Source organism: Panthera tigris, chromosome B4 (assembly GCF_018350195.1).
Source record: "Panthera tigris isolate Pti1 chromosome B4, P.tigris_Pti1_mat1.1, whole genome shotgun sequence".
In the NCBI taxonomy this organism is placed as follows: Eukaryota; Metazoa; Chordata; class Mammalia; order Carnivora; family Felidae; genus Panthera; species Panthera tigris.
The window spans coordinates 24,824,184-24,846,652 of record NC_056666.1 but is presented as its reverse complement, the minus strand read 5'-3'; the positions used below and the strand labels follow the sequence as shown (position 1 = coordinate 24,846,652).

The 22,469-nt window shown below is 37.6% G+C and overlaps 1 protein-coding gene across 14 annotated transcripts in view; it reads right to left on the bottom strand.

Annotated features, from left to right (window-relative positions):
• LOC102960429 (ankyrin repeat domain-containing protein 26) overlaps positions 1 to 22,469 on the bottom strand; it is a 136,212-nt gene that overhangs the window by 24,872 nt on the left and 88,871 nt on the right. For all 14 annotated transcript variants that reach the window (XR_006219702.1, XR_006219701.1, XR_006219703.1 and 11 more), the window contains 5 exons: positions 18,213 to 18,265; positions 17,772 to 17,865; positions 5,702 to 5,992; positions 4,958 to 5,175; positions 3,499 to 3,727 (listed from right to left, as the gene is read on the bottom strand). Coding sequence is in view for 10 of the 14 variants with exons in the window: in XM_042991280.1 (XP_042847214.1) it covers positions 3,499 to 3,727; positions 4,958 to 5,175; positions 5,702 to 5,992; positions 17,772 to 17,865; positions 18,213 to 18,265 (885 nt within the window). In the remaining 4 variants the exon portion in view is untranslated. The remainder of the gene's footprint in view (positions 1 to 3,498; positions 3,728 to 4,957; positions 5,176 to 5,701; positions 5,993 to 17,771; positions 17,866 to 18,212; positions 18,266 to 22,469) is intronic.

Here is a 22,469-nt window from a genome sequence, read left to right as displayed (position 1 = left end):
GTTTTAGATAATTGAGAACAGATACATATATATATATATATATATATATATATACACACACACACGTATATATGTATATATATGTGTGTGTATGTATATATATATGTATATATAATATGTGTATATTTTATATATATATATATATATAATGCTATTTAAGTGAATCTGATAAAAAGCACAATTAACATTGGTCTATTGAATGTGTATCATCTCTGAAAGGTGATGTTTGATCTTACTGGTACAAAAAAGTTTAAACAAGAATCATATTGTATACTGAATTATTACTTGGAAATTATTAGAAAAACTGCCATTTATGAAAGTTTAAGCAGTTTTTTACCTTAATGAATTGTTCCTTAAAATGGGCTTTCCATTTTTTTACTTTTAGAAAAACAAAATTTGAAGGAATGCTTTTTGCTATTAATTTTTCAGGACTGACTCTTAAATACATATAAAATGAGGAAAGTGGGACTGTCATATTGTCATGTGGAAATTCTACTGGCAAAAAATTGAGTTAAAATATTTTGCTATCAGTATTATGACTAAAACACTTATTTCTTTTCATATGCACACAAAGATTTCAGAAAATCTATTTGAAGAAAGGAAAAATATAGGGTTACAACAGTTTTCAAACTTAGCTTCTGATTTATAACTTTCTCAATTAGAGATAAGGAAAACAATATACAATTTTCAATTGTAACTTTAGGACCAAGTTTTGAAACACTTGACTTATTAAAGTTATGGTTATCTACTTATCAAATGTGTATGAATATTTCAAACTACAGGTGACCCTTGAATAACACAGGGGTGGGGTACAGTCAAAAACCTGTATATAATTTTTCATCCCCCCCAAAACTTAATTACTAATAGCCTACTGTTGACCGGAAGCCTTACTGGTAACATAAACAGTCGATTCATACATGTTTTGTACAGTAGAATAAGCCAGGGCAAATAAATGACATTGAGAAAAACAGAAGGAAGAGGAAATACACTTACAGTACTACACAGTATCCAAAAATAATCCATGTGTAAGTAAAGTAGACCTGCACAGTTTGAAACCATGTTGGTCAAGGGTCAACTGTATATTACAACTGTTCCTGTCTAGAATGTTCTTATTTAGATCTTTCTTATAAAAGGTAGCCTCTCCCTGAATGCCCCAAACGGGCTCCAAAAGAGTGTACTGAACATAATCAACACTGTGGTGATAAGGATTCCAATGTCTTTACAAATTTAGGTGTGAGGACAAATTTTTTGGCTGACATGTTTCCCAATATTTTCAGAGACTGTTTTCCCTAATACCTTTTTTTAATTGAAGTATAGCTGACATACAATGTTACACTAGTTTCAATATACAAATTCAGATTGGACAATTGTATACACTATGCTATGCTCACTACTGTACGTATAGTTACCCTCTGTCACCATACAACATTAATACAATATTACTGATGATATTCCATATGCTGTATTCTTCATTCCTGTGACTTATTTATTTTATAACTGGAATTTGTACCTCTTACTCCTCTTCACCTATTTTGTCCATACCTCTCTACCCACCTCCCCTCTAGCAACCACCAGTGTGTCCTCTGTATTTATGATTCTGTTTGTTGACTTGTTTTTTTATATTCCACATGTAAGTGAAATCAGATGGTATTTATTTGTCTTTCTCCGATTTATTTCACCTAGCATAATACCCTCTAGGTCTATCAATGTTGTCACAAATGGCAAGATCTCATTCTTTTTGATATTTCATTGTATACATATTACACATCTTCTTTATCCATTCATCTATCGATGGACACTTAGGTTGCTTCCATATTTTGGTTATTGTAAACAATGTTTCAATAAACATAGGGATGCACACAACTTTTCAAATTAGTGTTTTCATTTTCTTTGGGTAAATACGCAGTAGTGGAATTAATGAATATCTATTTTTAAGTTTTTGAGGAACCATAACACTTTTTTGACAATAGCATTATATTCAGGCCTTATAAAATGAATGGGACAACATTACTATACCAGACTTATAAAATTAATAACTCAATACCAGACGATGGGGGAAGGCTTTATTCAAACAATTTTATATCACCATTAATAAATACTATGTAAAATATAAACCACGTTTTTTATATGACATGACTTAAGGAACTACCAAGGTAATGTTGCATCTTTCCCCCAAAAGCTCTTTTCCTAAATACTTACCTCTGTGACCTTTATGTTTATTTCTAGGTAAAATCTGTGTTTCAATGGTGAAAATAGCTTTGAAGTCCATGAGTAAGAACACGTGTGATTTTATTTATACCTTTCCACTTATCAAAAAAATAAGAGGGTGAGAAAATTATACACGGAAAAACTATATATCAGCAAATTTTAATTCAAAGAAAAATTTTAAAGAATTTTTAATTAAAAGGATTTTCTCATTAACTGTTAGTATTCAAATAATGGCTTGATTCAAATATTTGCTTGATTTAGCTATTTAGGAAATGCTTTACAATTGCTCAGCAAGACATTTTATAAAAATTGAAACAAGGTGCTATAAGTCAAAAAAAAAAAGGAAAAAGAAAAAAGAGTGTCATAAGAAAGCAATTAAGGATGTATTCTCGTGTAAGAAAATACCAAAATTGTAAGTTAAAAGAGAAATTAACCTTTTTAGTGTTGCAAGTTGATTTAATTCATAAAAAGGACTTATCATGGATTCTTTTTTTTTTTTTTTTAAGTAGCCTCCATGCCCAGCGTAGAGCCCAATGCAGGACTTGAACTCATGACCCTGAGATCAAGAGTTGGACGCTGAACTGACTGGGCCACCCAGGCACCCCCATGGATTCTTTTAAATAGTAAACATTCATTATGTCGTTAAGTGTTTGGAGACCGATCATTCACTTATGTACAGGGGTGCAAAAACTGGATTATAGTAAAACTTTCAAATGTTTATGAACCACTGCCAACTGAAAGTAAGTCCAAACATCTAAGTGTACCTGTGGTTAGGAGGCAATAACATTTACTTTCTAAAATCAAATTTAAATGAAAGCTTTTCAAGAAATTTAAAATGGGTCAGTTTAGTTATATTTATTGAATACAGTTAATACTAGGTGTCTCTCGTGGCGCACCTGGGTGGCTCAGTTGTTTTAAGCGCCCAAATCTTGATTTTGACTCAGGTCATGATCTCATGGTTTTTGAGACTGAGCCCCACATTGGGCTCTGTGCTGAGCATGAAACCTGCTTGGGATTTTCTTTCTCCCTCTCCTTTTGCCCCTCCCCTGCATGCACTCACTCACTCTCTCAATAAAATAAAATAAAAATAAGTATCCCTTGAAAATGAGAGATCCGGGGACTAAAAAACAAAAAATTATAAAATTAACCTCAGTTCTTTCTTAGCACATATAATTATGATTTTTACTTCGTATGTATTAGTTACTTAAACAACTCAGAATTTCACCAAATTAAAAGCAACAATTATATCAGATATCTGAAACCCAAAGTAAAACAGATAATATAACTAACCTTCCACAAGGAAGTCTCCCTGTAGTCATATGACGGCCGTGGGTTTGAGGTAGGAATCACTAAGTTTCCTCTTGGAGTAAGATTTCTATTGAGCACTAAATTATTTTCAAAATGTCCACAATAAGGTGGTTCTAGGCCTGACCTCATAGTAAGAGTGCTGAGTAAAGTTTGGTGCTGCTGTCTCTCTACCAGAAGTTTTGTATTGATCTCTGACAGTCTCTCATTAGTCCTGTGAAGATTAAAAAACACAAATACATTTTCTCTTTCCCTTAATCATTCCTAAATGACTTACATCTTTGTAAGTTTCCATAATAGTAAATAGCATTTGCCACTGAACAGTGTTTTAACACTGAACATGTGACAGAGCACACCCACTATCTAAAACTATACTTTTAAAATTGTTCTAAAGAAATACTTATGTTTCCAGGGGGATCCCTAACAATTCAAATGAGGGAAGGGAGAGAAGTGGCTACCAGTGATGTACGTGGCTTAATGAATAATACTTGTTGTCTTCTGGAATGGCTGTACTGACAAGATCCTTCAGGATGCCAGTATATATACATACTTATATTTAGTAAACCTGTTTACAGATATAAAAATAAACCATCCCTCAAAGACATTTTCAAGCGTTTGCTTTCACCACTCTTGTACATTTCACTTATTATCTCAAAGAAACTGAGCATTTGACACCGAGGAATCACTGAGACCAACAATCTTTAGGGGAGATAGTAGATGGCAGAGGTGTGATCAGAAAGAACTAAAACAGCTACAGAGGCAATTAGCTTATAACAGTTACCAAGGCACTGGAGGCAGAATCTGCCCTTTCTGTCTTCAGTCTTCCACACACCTCCCTCCCACCATGGTGCTCTTTTTAGCCACTTTGGGAATTCTACTCCCCTTCAGCCCTGTGTGAGTCTTTCTGTATTTCACCTGTATGCCTTTATGTAAAGTAGAAAAAGCATAGAGGATAGTTTGTCTCAAGGCCCACTCTAGTAATAATACCAAAGATCACAATCAAGAGAATAAACGTACCAAGCTGCCAGGATGAGTAGTAGTAGTACTTGACCTTTTAGGTTAACGATGTCATCTTCCAAAAAGAAACTCATTGACATTTCTATTTAGGGTAATTCTGACAAGCAATTTTATAATAATATGCTTCTAAATGGGAAAGCTTTAAACAATTCACTTAAAGACTAGCAGATCCGATCAATGGAAAACATAAGGGGCGGGGGGGGGGGGGGGGAGAGGTCCGGTAAAACCAAAAAAAAGAGGAGGGATGCAAACTGTCCTGGACTAACATTTCAAAAGTAAGTTCACTTAGAAACATCATTTTCCAAAATTACACGATCTAGTTCGCTTTCACTTCCTACTCATCTCATGATCTTGGCTCAACAGAAATTATGCTTTAGAGGCAAATTAATAAGCTAAATTTCTTGTCTATGATTCTGTTTTGACTTACCTGTTCAGCTTATTTCTCAAGGACTTTCTAGCTTTTAATTCTTCTAGGTAGAGTTGCCTGTATGTTTCCAACTCTGTTTTAGTAGAATCTTCTTGAGAAGTCTTCATTGTAGAGACCTGAGATTCCAGATCTTTAATTCTAAGTTCCATTTGACTTCTCATTGAAGCATGAGCATTTTCTCTTAACTGGTCTAAGTTTTCTTGAGCTGCTGCTTGTGCCTAAAGCAAATTAACAGGATAGTTTTAAAATAGCTATAATCTGAATAATTATACCTGTTTCCTTTAGTTCTGAGTCAATGATTCAGAGAGCAATTTTAAATGAAAAAAAGCTCAAGTGTAAAATATTTATCATCAATGTCAACTGAATTATGATTTATAAAATTAAAGTTCAATCATTCTTGTATTAGTATTCATGCAATCTGATAATTCAAATAATAGAATCAATGACAAAATTTTAAAAGTCAACAATAAACTTAAGCATAATCCAAGTACAGTACAATTTTTAAATCATAATTTTTTCTTTCCTCTTAATAGTGAGAATAGTTGTTTAAGTCATAATTTTTTCTTATCCTCTAAATTTAGTGAGAATAATGATGAAAACTGAAATCTTTAAAGGGAGGAACAAATGCCTCTAGAAATCTACAAATTACCATAAAACAAGTAGAGGAAACCTATATACTACATCTATCCAAAATGTAATTTGCAGTGCAATGAGTTAAAGCACATTACAGATCAATAAATTAACCTGTAAAAACAGATTGACTTCCTTTAATTTTTCTACTATCTCCAGTCGTGCTCTTTCTTCAATCTCCCGTTTATACTGTTCCACTTGACTGCGTTCTACCATATTCATTTCCATAAAACTTTTCAATTTTACGACTTTTTGTTGTAACTTCTTGCTATTGCTCTCTAGTTTTTCACATTTTTTTCCTAAAGCTTTCATTGACAATAACTCCTGTTGAAGAACTTGATTTTTTGCATCCAGGTGAAGACATTTTGAAGATGTAGTTTCCAGTTTTGTTGTAAGGTCATCAGCCTGCATGAATAAAATAATATAGTTTGGAAGTGGAGTGAAATGGGTCTAACTCGAAACTACTATCAAAAATTTTTTTTCAAATTTTAAGTAATCTCTACACCCAGTGTGAGGCTTGAACTCACAACCTCAAGATCAAGAGTAACTGAGCCAGCCAGGCACTCAAATTTTTAAATAAATTCATTTGCAATAAAATGTTCCCTGTCTTAGAATGTGGAACCTTAACAACTCAGAAAATCGAGAGCAAAGTTAAAGCCATCAGGTGTTACTGAAATAGATCTTTGCTATCATTGTGTTTACTATACAACATTTGCACTTGATTCTATACTTTTTCTATGATTCTTTCATATCTTTCATAAAATAAGTCCCCTCTTAGTAGAAAGTCTCTTAGCCCTTCCCCCCATCTTAACACTCCATAATTTTTAAAGAAGTTTTAGCAATATCATATTGACTTATGTATGCCCGAGTCAAAAAATACCAAGACTCTGAAAATAAGACTCTAATTCATGAATCTATAAGTAATGATTCTAATGCCACAGCCTTTTTCTGAACTGCAAATGTTTTATGCTAATTTGAACTGCATTCCCAGGAGAAATGATTCTCCAGGTTAAGAAATTATATCTCCCAGTATAAAAATTTAATTGGATGATCCACATATATTTTGAGGCAAAAAAAATTTTAATTCAATACTGTTATCTTGTAATCCTTTGTTACTTTCTACAAAAAGAGATCATACTAAATAACAACAACAACAAAACTGGCTGGAGTTTCAGTGATGCTGAGTTGGGAAAGACTTCCTTCCATTATATATGATTGGTAAGACAAAGTGAGTGGATGTAGTGGTTTTATAAATTCGTTGATACTTCTCTTGTGAAAATTCCTCCCCTTAAATATATGCTGGCTTCAGTAACTGGTTTCTAGTGAACAGAATATGCAGAACTGCTGTGATTTTTAAGGCCAGGTTAGAAAATGTGATATAGCTTCCATCTGACTTTCTTTCTCTAGGGAAGCTCACCCTTAGAACCCAGCCACCACGTTGTGAGGAATCCCAGGCTACCTACTGAGTCTTCATGTAGATAATCCAGCTGAGACTAGCCAACGTCCTAGGCAAAGGCCAGCCTCAACAGCCAAACACATGCATGAACAAGCCTGTAGATGATTCTAGTCTCCAGCTTCCAGTTATCCCAGCTGATGCCAAATGAAGAAGAAATGAGTTGCCCTACTCTGCTTTGCCTAAACTAAAGATTGGTGAACAAGATAAATGCTGTTTTGAACTACTAGGCTTTGAGGTGGCTTATTATGAAGCAGTAAATTACTACCACAGATACTGATACTAAAAATGGTGTGCTGCTATTTAAAAAAACCTAAAACTAAACTTCCTTTGAACCAGGAGGTAGGTGGAACCTGAAAAGATGTAGAAAAGCGTAAGAATGAGACCCAAAAAGGGCCTCCACGAGACTCTTAGTGGAAACCCGATGGCCTGTGAAGAGGCTGACAGCAAGGGTTTCTAATCAAGTGAAGAAAATGACACTGGAGGAAAGGGAAGTCATGCTACAAAATATCTGAAAGTAAAATGGATAGGAAAGAAAAACTAAAGAAAGGCTATGCAATTGCAAGGAACCAGGATGGGGCGCCTGGGTGGCTCAGTCGGTTGGGTGGCCGACTTCAGGCTCAGGTCATGATCTCACGGTCAGTGAGTTCAAGCCCCGCGTTGGGCTCTGTGCTGACGGCTCGGAGCCTGGAGCCTGTTTCAGATTCTGTGTCTCCCTCTCTCTGACCCTCCCCCGTTCATGCTCTGTCTCTCCCTGTCTCAAAAATAAATAAACGTTAAAAAAAAAATTAAAAAAAAAAAAAGAAAGGAACCAGGACTTACTGGGTTCAACAGGACTTATCTGTTTCTCATTTACAGCCTCTCTACATGTTGAACTGTCAAATACTGCCAAAATGAAGAAATGGCTTTTGGGTTAAGAGAAAATCCAGGGTGCTACCAGGAAAACAGAAAGATTTTAAGGTGTGCCTCAAATTTCTTTAAGGATCTTAAGAGTATAAGATTTTTTTTTTTTAAATAGGTTCCACACCCGACATGGGGCTTAAACTCAGGTCCCAGAGATCAAGTGTCACATGCTCTACCAACCGAGCCAGCCAGGAGCCCCAAGAGTAGACGAATTTTAAAGGCATTGTCATATAAGAGCTTCACAGGAAACCTGAAGGGAAAAGCTTATCTCAAAAGGACTTGCGAGGTTGGCTTTGTTAAAACATGGCATGAAATCCAGTAATATTTACAGAAAACCAAAAAAGGTAAGAGAATTACAGTAGCAAACATACTATTTGCTAGCTTGGACTAAAAGAAACCAAATCGTGCAAAATGAAAAGAGGCCTTTGGGTCTTAGAAGTCCCACAGGGAGGAAGCAGGATGAAAAAACAGCTGCAAATACAAGTCATTCCTTATGAAAAGGAAGGAACCAAGAGCTCAAAGAGTAAAGAAAGGGAAGACACATGGAGAAAGTATTCCCTTGGTTAGGACTAAGTCCTAACTTAAGAACTGACAGCATGCATCAGGCTATATTTCAAAACTCTTATGGACTAGGATGCTTCCCATCTTTTTCTGAACGGGAGAGTCTTCAGCAGTTGACTAGAATGTTGCATTTGTGAGTGGTAAATAACTGCCTCTTTAGTTCTCAAGTCCTCATATTGAGAGCACTTGCACTCAAGGGGCTATACTTTAGATACCATAACCCAGGCACCTTATCCCCACTGCACCTGATTAAGATGGTAACATCTTTTTTTCTTTTTTTAAATTTTTTTTTAACGTTTATTTACTTTTGAGACAGAGAGAGACAGAGTATGAACAGGGGAGGGGCAGAGAGAGAGGGAGACACAGAATCTGAAATGGGCTCCAGGCTCTGAGCTGTCAGCACAGAGCCCAACGCGGGGCTCAAACTCACGGACCGTGAGATCATGACCTGAGCCGAAGTCGGACGCTTAACCGACTGAGCCACCCAGGTGCCCCAAGATGGTAACATCTTGAACTCAAGCCCTGAACCTGATGCCATGATAACTGAGACTTGCAGGAGGTACTGGGGGGGGTGGGGGGTAGTGAGTGTATTTTTCAGGTGGGAGGAATACAAACATTTGTGGCCAGTGGGTAAATTATACTGCTTTTTAAATGTGTCCATAGGTTTTAAATATTAATTCCATAAAAAAAACAAAAAAAAGACCATGGAACAACCTTAGTGATTTGCTCCTAATGAACAGAATATGTGAATATGATGCTGTGTGTATTCCAAACCTAGGTGACAAAAGGCGATACAGCTTCTGCCTTGCTCTGTATCTCAGGTTGCTTACTTGGAATCTAGCTCCCCATCTAGTGAGGAAGTCTAGGCCACAAAGAGGGTCTAGGTGTGTCAGTTTAAGTGTTTCTGCTGCCTCCTGAACTGAAGTCCCAGGCAACAGCCAGCATCAACAACCAGACGTTAGTGAACAAATCTTCAAATGGATCCAGCCCCAAACCTTTCAGTTGCCCCACCTGAAGGTGAGCGGGGCAGAGACTAGCTGTCCTGGCCACACTTTTCCTAACAGATTTGTGAACAAAAGAAATCTAAACTTTGGGGAGTTTGTTAAGAAAAAACAAAAATGATACATTGAAAAGTGGATGAAAAAAAAGAGATAAGACACATAGGAGAAATTGGTCTCCATTAAAGTAGGATGTAATAAATGTTGAGATTAATTTATTAACAACCAACAGTGCTAATGAGAAGAAGCAGATAACTAGAAGCAAGATCTAAGAAGTTTTTCCCCAGTTAGGATATTAGCTGTTCATTTTTCATATATGGCCTTTATTATGTTGAGGTATAGTTCCTCCAAGCCTACTTTGTTGAGGTTTGTATCACGAATGGATGTTATAGTTTGTCAAATTGTTTTTCTGCACCTATTGCAATATGATTTTATGCTTTTTTAAAAATATGAGGTATCACATTCATTGATTTGCAAATATTGAACCACCCCTGCAAACCAGGGATAAATCCCATTTGTTACAGTGAATGATTTTTTTTTAATGTTTATTTTTGAGAAAGAGCGCAAGTGGGGGAGGGACAGAGAGAGAGGGAAACACAGAATCTGAAATAGGTTCCAGGGTCCGAGCTGTCAACAGAGCCTGACACTGGGCTTGAACCGACGAACCATGAGATCGTAACCTGAGCTGAAGTTGGATGCTTAACTGACTAAGCCACCCGGCTGCCCCTGGTGAATGATTTTTTAATGTATTGTTGGATTCAGTTTGCTTATTTTGTTGAAGATTTTTGCATGTTCATCAGACATGCTGGCCTGTAATTCTCTTGGTGGTGTCTTTATCTGGTTTTGGTATCAGAGTAATGCTGGCATCATAGAATGAATTTGGAAGTTTCCCTTCCTTTTATGTTTTTCTGGAACAATTTGAAAAGCACAGGTATTGGGGCGCCTGGGTGGCTCAGTCGGTTAAGCGTCTGACTTCAGCTCAGGTCACGATCTCACTGTCTGTGGGTTCGAGTCCCGCGTCGGGCTCTGTGCTGACTGCTCAGAGCCTGGAGCCTGTTTCGGATTCTGTGTCTCCCTCTCTCTCTGACCCTCCCCCGTTCATGCTCTGTCTCTCTCTGTCTCAAAAATAAATAAATGTTAAAAAAAAATTAAAAAAAAAAAAAAGGACAGGTATTAATCTTTTTTTTTTTTTTTTTTTTTTGTATTAGCTCTTCTTTACATGTTAGAATTTACATCTGAAGCCATCTGGTCCTAGACTTGTGTTTGTTGAGAGTTTTTTGATTCCTGATTCAGTTTCTTTGCTGGTTATTGATTTTTTTCAAATTTTCTATTTCTTCTTGTTTCACTTTGGTAAGTTATATGTTTATAAGGAATTAATTCATTTCTTCTAAGTTGTCCAATTTGTTTGCATACAGTTTTTCACAATATTCTCTCATAAATGTTTGTATTTCTGTGGTGTTGGTTCTTATTTCTACTCTCACATTTGTGGTTTTATTTTAGTCTTTTCTATTTTCTTGTTGATAACTCTGGCTAAAGCCTTACCAGTTTTACTAAATCTTACAAAGAACCAGCTCCAGGTTTCACTGATCTGTTCCAGTTTTATCTGTTTTTTGTTTGACTATCATTTATTTCTGCTTTAATCTTTTTTTTTTATTTTAATTGAGTGGGGGAGGGGCAGAGAGTGAGTGAGTGAGAGAGAGAGAGAGAGAGAGAGAGAGAGAGAGAGAGAGAGAGAGAGAATCCCAGCCAGGTTCCATGCTGCCAGCACAGAGCCTAATGAGGGGCTCGATCTCACAACTGTGAGATCATGACCTGAGCCAAAAATCGAGAGTCAGACACTTAACCGGTTAAGCCACCCAAGGGCCCTCTGCTCTGATCATTATTACTTCCTTTCTTCTGCTGGCTTCAGGCTTCATTTGTTGTTCTTTTTCTAGCTCCTTTAGGTGTAAGGTTAGGTTGTTTGGGTCTTGCTTCTTGAAGTAGGCTTATATTGCTATGTACTTCCCTCTTAGAACCACTTTTGCAGCATCTCAAAGGTTTTAGACCATTGTTTTTTCATTTCCATTTGCATACACATATTTTTTAAAATTTCTTCTTGTATTTCCTGGTTAACCCATTCAGTGTAGTCGCATGTTATTTAACCTGCATGTATTTTTTATAATAATTAAGGCCTGTTTTGTGTTTGTGATCCATTCTTGGGAATATTCCATGTACACTTGAAAACAATGTGTATTCTGTTTTAGGATGGAACGTTCTGAAAAAAATCTCTTAAGTCCGAACTAGTCCACTCTGTCATTCAAAGCCACTGTTTCTTTGGTGATTTTCTGTTAAGATGTATTTTTTCGTGATTTTTTGTTAAGATCTATTGGTGTAAATGGGGTGTTAAAGTACCGTATTACTGTATTATTATCAATTAGTTCCTTTATGTTTGTTATTGTTTTATGTACTTGAGTGCTCTCATGGTGGGTGCATAAATATTTACAATTGTTAGATCTTCCTATTGGATTGTACCCTTTATTATGATATAGTAGCATTCTTTGGCTCTTGCTACAGTCTTTGTTTTTTGTTAAGTTTACTTATTTTGAGAGAGACAGGGTTGGGGAGGGACATAGAAAGGGGGAGAGAAAATTTCAAGCAGGCTCCATGCTGTCAGCCTGGAGCCCAACATGGGGCTCAAACCCACCAGCCATAAGACCATGACCTGAGCCAAGACCTAGTCGGTCGCTCAAATGACTGAGGCACCCAGGTGCCCCACAGTCTTTGTTTTAAGGACTCTTCTGTCTGACAAAATTATCGCTACTTTTTCTTTTAACATGATAAATTTTTCTCCATCCCCTCACTTTCATTTCTTTTTTTAAATAGAATTTATTGTCAAATTTGCTAACATACAGCGTGTACAGTGTGCTCTTGGTTTTAGGGGTAGATTCCTGTGGTTCATCACTTATAGACAACACCCAGGGCTCATCCCAACAAGTGCCTTCCTCAATGCCCACCACCCACTTTCCCTTCTCACCCACCGCCCCCCCCCCAACAACCCTCTATTTGTTCTCTGCATTCAAGAGTCTCCTGTGGTTTGCCCCTCTCCTTCTCTGTAACTATTTTTCCCTTTCCCTTCCCCCATGGTCTTCTGTTAAGTTTCTCAAGTTCCACATATGAGCGAAAACATATGATATCTGTTTTTCTGTGACTTATTTCATGAAGCATAATACCTTCCAGTTCCATCCACATTGCAACAGATAGCATGATTTCACTCTTTCTCCTAGCCAGGTAGTATTCCAGTGTATATATAAACCACATCTCTTTATCCATTCATCAGTTGATGGGCATTTAGGCTCTTTCCACAATTTGGCTATTGTTGAAAGCACTGCTATAGACATTGGAGTACATGTGCCCCTAATGAATCAGCACTCCTGTATCCTTTGCATAAATTCCCAGTAGTGCTATTGAGGGGTCGTAGGGTAGTTCTATTTTCAACTGTTTTGAAGAACCTATGCACTGTTTTCCAGAGCAGCTACACCAGTTTGCATTACCACTAGCCCAGAGTTAATCTTTTCCTTCCTAGATGGTGAAAACTATGGATTAGTCCATGCATTATGAGATAATAAAATATAATGAAGTAAATGGTAGACTGAGTCAAGAGATTCTATGACCAAGATTTGATGGAAATGAAAGTGGGTGGCACTGACTGATAGACTAAAAGTTTGAACAGGAGGGGAACCTGGGTGGCTCAGTCAGTTGAGCCTCAAACTCTCAGGTCATGATCCCAGGGTCATGGGATCAAGACCCCTGTCAGCCTCCACACTAAGTGCGAAGCCTGCTAAAAATTCTCTCCAACCCCCCAGGCCCCCTCTTCCTGCTTGTGCATGCTCTAAAAAAAAAAATTTTTTTTAATAAAATATAAATAAATAAATAAATAAAAGTCTGAACAGACTAAAGAAAGAGCATTTTATATTTTTGAGCCTGACTTCACATCGAGTCATGGGGTCAGCAAGGCATAGGCTGGCGAAAGGGTCCTTCCAGAAGCAAAAATCTCTATAGGAGCAAAGTTAAGTTCTACTACATTGACTTTTTATTATTACATAAGTGATTGGTAATTGTCAAGATAACTAGGAAAGAGTTTTCATAAAATTTGATATGGTACTGGCATAAAGATAGACATATAGATCAATGTATTAACATTGAGAATCTAAAAATAAACTCTCACATTATAGTGAACTGATTTTCAACAAGGGTGTCAGACAATTAAATGGAACAAGAATAGTCTTTGTAACAGATGGTACTGGGACAAATGGATATCCACATGCAAAGTAATAAAATTAGACCTCTACCCCATAGCATATATACAAAATTACCTTAAAATCTAAGAGCTAAAATGATAAAACTCTTAGAAAAAAGCATACGTGTATATGTTTGTGACTGGATTTGGCAATGATTTCTTAGACATGACACCAAAAGACAAAAGCAGATTAAGTTTACTTCATCAAAATTAAAAACTTCTATGCTTCAAATATCACCATCAAGAAAGTGAAAGGCCAAGCGACTAAATATGAGAAAATATCTGAAAATCCCATATCTGCTAAGGGATTTGTATGTAGGATATTTAAATAACTCTTCCAATAATGAAAAGACAATCCAATATAAAAATGGGGAAAAGAATGGATTAGTTCCTTAAAGAAGATATAGAAATGGATAAAAATCACATTAAAAGGGAGATGTTCGGGGTGCCTGGGTGGCTCAGTCAGTTGGGAGTCCGACTTTGATGCAGGTCACGATCTCATGGTTTGTGAGTTCGAGCCCCGCATCGGGCTCTGTGCTGACAGCTGGGAGCCTGGAGCCTGCTTCAGATTCTGTGTCTCCCTCTCTCTCTGCCCCTCCCCTGCTCACACTGTCTCTCTCAAAAATAAAAGAGAGATGTTCAACATCATTAGTTATAAGAAAAATGCAAACCAAAAACCACAAGATGCCATTTCATACCCACTAGAATTGCTATAATAAAAACAACAGATAATGACAAACATTGGCAAGAGTCAGGAAAAATGGGAACTCTCAAAAACTGCTGATGAAAATGTCATGTTGCTGCCACTTTGGAAAACAGTCTGGCAGTTCCTCAAAAGGTTAAACTTGAAAAACATTTTTTCTAAACTTATTTTAGAGAGAGTGCACAAGTGGGGTAGAGGGACAGAAGGAGAGGGAGGGAGAATCCCACGCAGGCTCCATGCTCAGAGCAGAGCCCAATGTAGGGCTCGATTCCACAACCCTGAGATCATGACCTGAGCTGAAATCAAGAGCCGGCCAGTCAACCAGCTGAGCCACCCAAGTGCCTGCCCCTCCTCAAAAGGTTGAAAAAACAAAAACAAACAAACAAACAAAAAGGTTTAACAGAGTTACCATATGAACCAGCAATTGTATTTATAGGTATATACCCAAGAGAAATGAAAACATGTTCACATAAAAAGTTGTACATTACACAAAAATAACCTCAAAATGGATGAAAGACCTCAATGTGAGACAGGAAGCCATCAAATTCCTCAAGGAGAAAGCAGGCAAAACCCTCTTTGATCTTGCCAGCAGCAACTTCTTATCTAAACGTCTCTGGAGGCAAGGGAAACAAAAGCAAAAATGAACTACTGGGACCTCATCAAAATGAAAAGCTTCTGCACAGTGAAGGAAACAATCAGCAAAACTAAAAGGCAACTGACAGAATGGGAGAAGGTATTTGCAAATGACATATCAGATAGAGTGGGAGAGAGCCAAAGCATAAGAGACTCTTATAAACTGAGGGCTGATGGGGGGTGGGAGGGAGAGGAGGGTGGGTGATGGGTATTGAAGGGGGCATCTTTTGGGATGAGCACTGGGTGTTTATGGAAACCAATTGGACAATAAATTTCATATATTTAAAAAAAAAAATGGTTAGTATCCAAAATCTACAAAGAACTTACCAAACTCAACACCCAAAAAAACAAGTAATCCAGTGAAGTAATGGGCAAAAGACATGAGCAGACACTGCTCCAAAGAAGACATCCACATGGCCAACTGACACAGGCAAAAATGCTCCACATCACTCATCATCAGGGAAATCAAAACCACACTGAGATACCACCTTACACCTGTCAGAATGGCTAACATTAAGAACTCAGGCAACAACATATGTTGGCGAGGATGCAGAGAAGAGGATCTCTTTTGCATTGTTGGTGGCAATGCAAGCTCGTGCAGTCACTCTGGAAAATGGTATGGAGTTTCCTCAAAAAACTAAAAACAGAACTACACTATGACCCAACAATTGCACTACTAGGCATTTATCCGAGGGATACAGGTGTGCTGTTTCAAAGGGACACATGCACCCCCATGTTTATAGCAGCACTATCAGCAATAGCCAAAGTATGGAAAGAGCCCAAATGTCCATCAATGGATGAATGGATAAAGAAGATGTGGTGTATATATTCAATGGAGTATTACTTGGCAATCAAAAAGAATGAAATCTTGCCATTTGCAACTACGTGGATGGAACTGGAGGAGGGTATTAATGCTAAGTGAAATAAGTAAGTCAGAGAAAGACAAATTCATATGATTTCACTCGTATGAGGACTTCAAGAGACAAAACAGATGAACATAAGGGAAGGGAAACAAAAATAATATAAAAACAGGGACGGGACAGAGGAGACTCATAAATATGGAGAACAAACAGGGTTGCTGGAAGGGTTGTGGGAGGGGGGATGGTCTTAATGAGTAAGGGGCATTAAGGAATCTACTCCTGAAATCATTGCTTCAGTATATGCTAACTAATTTGGATGTAAATTTTTAAAAATGAAATATAAAGTTAATAAAAAAGAACACACCCTGCCCCAAAAAAAATCTTAACCCAGGTAGTCTCTGGCTTGGGGATTCAGGAGATAAGCGCCTTCTAGAAGAGTCATAGCTATGAGTTGGCTGAAAGCTATCTAAATTTTTGTTTCACAGGGAAGACCTTAAAGTGGCAGCTAATTTCATGCCATAACCCTAATTCCTTTCTATAGGCATCTACAGAAAATCCCTCGTTATTCTTTAATAAAAGCTTAATCAGTTTCGGATATTCTTACAAATTTTAGTTTTTGAGACCTTAAAGATTGCTTTAGGACACAGTAGCAGGACAACGCCTCGCACTCTCATTCATAGCAGACTGATCAACATAGTGTCATGTTACTCGCATGAAAAGTACCCTAAAACAATGTGACTCATTTATAAGAGGTCTAGAAAAGAAAGTAATTTTCAGTGTCTCTTCAGCCACAAAAAGGGCCAGTCAACAGAATGTTCTAGTTCCCCTGACGGGTACAGCTGCCTAATGAAACTTGCATGTATATTATATAGCTTTTGTGACTGAAAGAAACTAGTTGGTCAGTGTATCTACCTCACTGCTCCCACTTAGGATGTACAGTGTAAATCCTACAAAGGAGGGTGAGAGTGGGATGACATTAACTGTTCTGCTTGGAAAACAGTTGGGGTTTCACTACATGTCAATAAATTAGAATCCTGAATTGCATATTAGTCTTTTCTGAGATTGAACTGTGAAATCTCTGAAAGGCTGATTAACTCAAGTGAATGGAGAAAAATGAGTTTCTGAACTTGCAATGGTAGGAGCACTATGTTACTAGGTAAGGCCCTGACTGAGCAGCCATTTCTAGTTTTTCACTGGCATTTCTTTTCCTTTACAAAATCCAACAAAGAGAAAAGTCCATTCCTTTGAGAAGGACGTTTGCATAACGACCTGCTAGTCAGTCTTGATGAAGACAATAAATTGCAAATTTGTAATTACAAATTACAACAAATCATCATTAAAATAGCCTGTTCTCAAACTCTCACTGAAGGGTTGAGATTACAAGAGAAAGTCAGAACTCAAGATCAAATGATCACTCAAAGTTTGGGGAAGTTTGAAACACGCTGAAAAATATTAGCAGGGACTCACACATCTGTATGCCAACGTTCACAGCAGCATTATTCACAATAGCCAAAAGGTGGACTAAACCAAACGCTCACTGTGGTGTATATAAAATGTGGCTTTTCTTTGACTCTCACAATGTTTTTATTAAAATCTCACTACAAACATCATTACTTTATGAATTCAATCCGCTTCATCTATATAGAAGAATTACATCACTAGTAGCAAGTAGGAACAATATGAACCTAATATTTTGATCTGTGAGATTTTTCATATGATCCAAAACATTCTTATGTACTACCACTAGTGAAATAAGGATTCCTTTTCAGTAGGGCAGACATTAAGAGACGGACTTACCAAACTTGTCCTTAACAAGTTGCTCTGAAGATCTTGAATTTGGGCTGCTTGCTGTTTGATGGTTTCTTCTTGCCTGGTATTTTTAACCTCTAGCCTAAAATGCAGATCTTAAGATAATTATTCTCACACATAAATTTAAAAAAATACCGTATAATTTCTGAACAAATGAGGGCATTACATAAATCCTTAAAATTTTATCAAGAGGAGGATTTGGCAATTGTGCCATTTTTCTCGTTGTGTTTTGTGGATAAGGTGCAACATTGAGAGATAATATGCCACAATCTGCATTTCAAAATAGCTCAAAGCTGGAATTTGTACCCAGCTTAACAAAGATATACTGGCATAACTAATACATTTCTCATACTACACTGCTTATCTGCTTTATAAATAATCAAGCTATTTTCTGTGAGGATTAAATTATACTTTTGCATATGATCTTACGTCTTCTCAGCATATCTTACGGCCTCTGCATGTTGATCCTGTGCTTCTTGCAACTAGAATAAAGAAAAAAAATAATTCTAACTACTGACAATCTAGTAGAACACCAACATCTGTTTCTGTAACTAAATGGTTTTTGTTTTTTTTTTACTTGAGAGACAGAGACACAGAGAGAGAGAGAGAGAGAGAGAGAGAGAGAGAGAGAGACAGCACAGCACGCACAAGTGGGGAAGAGAGGCAGAGGGAGAGACAGAGAAAATCGTAAGCAGGCTGCAAGCTCAGGGAGAAGCCTGATGAGGGGTTCGGTCTCATGACCGGTCTCATGATGTGGGGTTTGGGATCATGACCTGAGTGGAAATTGAGAGTCAGGGCGCTCAACCAACTATGCCGCCCAAGTGCCCCTGTAACTAAAATCTTATTGGACCCAGCCACACTCTCCTCTACATGCTGACTGATGGCTACTTTTAGGTCGTAACAGCAGAGCTGAGCTGCTACAACAGAGACTATGGCCTAAAAGCCAAAAATGTTTCAATACTCTTACAGAAGAGTTTACCAACCATACTCTACTACAAAAACATAATGTTTTTAATGTTTTAAAATTATACATGATCAGATAAACATACAAATGTATGTACCGGTCAAATAGAGGGAATATAGGAAATTACCTTATGGTAAACATTTCTGTTTTCATACTCCAAGCACCACATCAACTCTGATTTCAAATATTCACATAGGTGAATGGCATTGCCATTCTCGTGATTATAAAACTGAACATGCTGTTTTCAGTGACGAGATATTTCATGGAACAGTTTGAGAAGCAGTATCTTAGTAGGAGCCAGTATGCCTGGATCTAAATTCCCAATTCTGCTGGTGATGAGCTATATGACCTTGAGCAAACTACCTAAAACTTCCGTGTCTCAGTCTTTGCATCTGTAAAATGAAGGTAATAACAGCACCTACTGGGGCACCTGGGTGGCTCAGTCGGTTCAGCGTCTGGCTCTTGATTTCGGCTCAGGACATGATCTTAGGGTCATGTGATTGAGCCCCACATCAGGCTCTGCGTGGACAGCGAGGAGCCCGCTTGGAATTCTCTCTCTCTGTCTGTCTCTCTCTCTCTCTTTCTCTCTCTCTCTCTCTCTCTCTCTCTCCCCCTACCAGACCTTCCCCACAATCTCTCTCTCTCTCAAAACAAAGAACCTTAAAAAAGTGATCTCCAAATAAATAATAATAGTATCTACCTCACTGGGATGTTGGGAAGATTAAATTAGGAAATAATACATGAACAACTTAGAAGGGTACACAGTGCATAGTCAGCTCTAAGAGTATGCATTTAGCATGATTACTGTTGCTGTATTTTGCGTTCCAATACAACATGACAGTTTAGGCAGGTGGCATGCCAGCACAAGTGGTCCCCTATACAAATTATACTGAGGTTATTCTTCACTCCACCGCAAGTGGCAGCAAATGGGGAGCATGAGGCCCAGAATCTCTCCTCAGTACTTCACACAACTTTCGCCAACGCCACTAGCCAACGGTACTTTTTTTCCACTTATAATACTTTTAACTAACTTTCTCTCTATACTACTCAGTGGACAATGCTCACAGACTACAGTACAAACAGCACCTCCTAGACTGAGTAATAAATCCTTTACATGACCATCAGAGGCAAGGGAAAGCCACTGACATGGGAATAATGGAGTCTTGATAAACCAAAGTTCCTCAATCATTTCATGTCCGTACTGTTTACGTTAGGCTGCTTTAGCAGGTACTCTGATGAAGAGATTAAGGCTTTGTGGTAAAAGCAGATCAGAAAAGCTGTCCTCAGAGCTTTGCAGTTGGTAAAGTGCTATAAATCCGTAAATCCCAGTTCTGGCTGCATAAGGAAGAAAGATTTCAATTTCTCCTCTTCTATTAACCATTTGCTTAAGTTTTGAAGCTTTGTCCATCTATCACCCTGCTTCTCCCCTTGCAGTGGACTCGAACATTTTTTAATGTATCGTCTCATCCACAGATGCAACTTTTCTTCACTTCTTTCCTTCTTTTACACTAAAACCTACCTTTCACTCCTATCATTCCACTAAGAAAGTTTGAGGGTCATCAAGGACCTTTTTTTTTTTAATTTTTTTAAAGTCTTTATCCTGTTTCACTTCTCAGCAGCAGCTGATAACAATGACCATACTCTCCCTCTGCTCTTCTTTTTTTTTCAATTTTTTTTTTTTTTTAACATTTATTTTTGAGACAGAGAGAGATAGAGCATGAACGGGGGAGGGTCAGAGAGTCCCTCTGCTCTTCTAACCCCACCTTATTTCTAAAGGATGGCAACCCCTGACACTGAGTCCTTGCCCCTTGCTATCTGTCTTTTCAAACACTTTTAAGGCTTCAAAACCAGATTCTCTAATTCACATTTCGAGCTTTGACCCCTTTACCTAGGCCATCTGTACTTTGCACTTTTCCGTCTAGGTCCTCATAGACAACGTCCTCAACCGCAGACTCAAAAATCATTACTTAATAACATGGATTACCTTTGTAGACAGCTAATCGTGTACATTTATTTGGACTCTTTTCCGTGTTACTTTGAGTGTGTTTTTCTTATTGACTCTTAGGGGGCACCCTTACCCTTAGGATGCTGACCAGCATAGTTTGTCTCGCTTTTCTTTTATAACACGACATTTATCACAGGGCTGGATGATCACTGGTTTGCCTTTGTTTCCTTTCGAGTAATTTCTTAGTCCATAGAAATCTCACCTTATGGAACTCTTCTGAAGTTCCTTTCAGACGCATGCGTGACTATATTGTCAGGAAGGTTAAGTCGGCTAGAGCTTAACCTTCTTCCCAATCCAGATTCTTCACCTCAAAATTGTGTGCATCAAATATCTAAACCCAGGTAGCCTCTGACTTGGGGATTCAAGAGATAAGCGCCTTCTAGAGAAGTCAGAGCTATGAGTTGGCTGAAAACCATCTAAATTTTTGTTTCACAGGGAAGACCTTAAAGTGGCAGCTAATTTCATGCCATAACCCTAATTCCTTTCTATAGGCATCTACAGAAAATCCCTCGTTATTCTTTAATAAAAGCTTAATCAGTTTCGGATATTCTTACAAATTTTAGTTTTTGAGACCTTAAAGATTGCTTTAGGACACAGTAGCAGGACAACGCCTCGCACTCTCATTCATAGCAGACTGATCAACATAGTGTCATGTTACTCGCATGAAAAGTACCCTAAAACAATGTGACTCATTTATAAGAGGTCTAGAAAAGAAAGTAATTTTCAGTGTCTCTTCAGCCACAAAAAGGGCCAGTCAACAGAATGTTCTAGTTCCCCTGACGGGTACAGCTGCCTAATGAAACTTGCATGTATATTATATAGCTTTTGTGACTGAAAGAAACTAGTTGGTCAGTGTATCTACCTCACTGCTCCCACTTAGGATGTACAGTGTAAATCCTACAAAGGAGGGTGAGAGTGGGATGACATTAACTGTTCTGCTTGGAAAACAGTTGGGGTTTCACTACATGTCAATAAATTAGAATCCTGAATTGCATATTAGTCTTTTCTGAGATTGAACTGTGAAATCTCTGAAAGGCTGATTAACTCAAGTGAATGGAGAAAAATGAGTTTCTGAACTTGCAATGGTAGGAGCACTATGTTACTAGGTAAGGCCCTGACTGAGCAGCCATTTCTAGTTTTTCACTGGCATTTCTTTTCCTTTACAAAATCCAACAAAGAGAAAAGTCCATTCCTTTGAGAAGGACGTTTGCATAACGACCTGCTAGTCAGTCTTGATGAAGACAATAAATTGCAAATTTGTAATTACAAATTACAACAAATCATCATTAAAATAGCCTGTTCTCAAACTCTCACTGAAGGGTTGAGATTACAAGAGAAAGTCAGAACTCAAGATCAAATGATCACTCAAAGTTTGGGGAAGTTTGAAACACGCTGAAAAATATTAGCAGGGACTCACACATCTGTATGCCAACATTCACAGCAGCATTATTCACAATAGCCAAAAGGTGGACTAAACCAAACGCTCACTGTGGTGTATATAAAATGTGGCTTTTCTTTGACTCTCACAATGTTTTTATTAAAATCTCACTACAAACATCATTACTTTATGAATTCAATCCGCTTCATCTATATAGAAGAATTACATCACTAGTAGCAAGTAGGAACAATATGAACCTAATATTTTGATCTGTGAGATTTTTCATATGATCCAAAACATTCTTATGTACTACCACTAGTGAAATAAGGATTCCTTTTC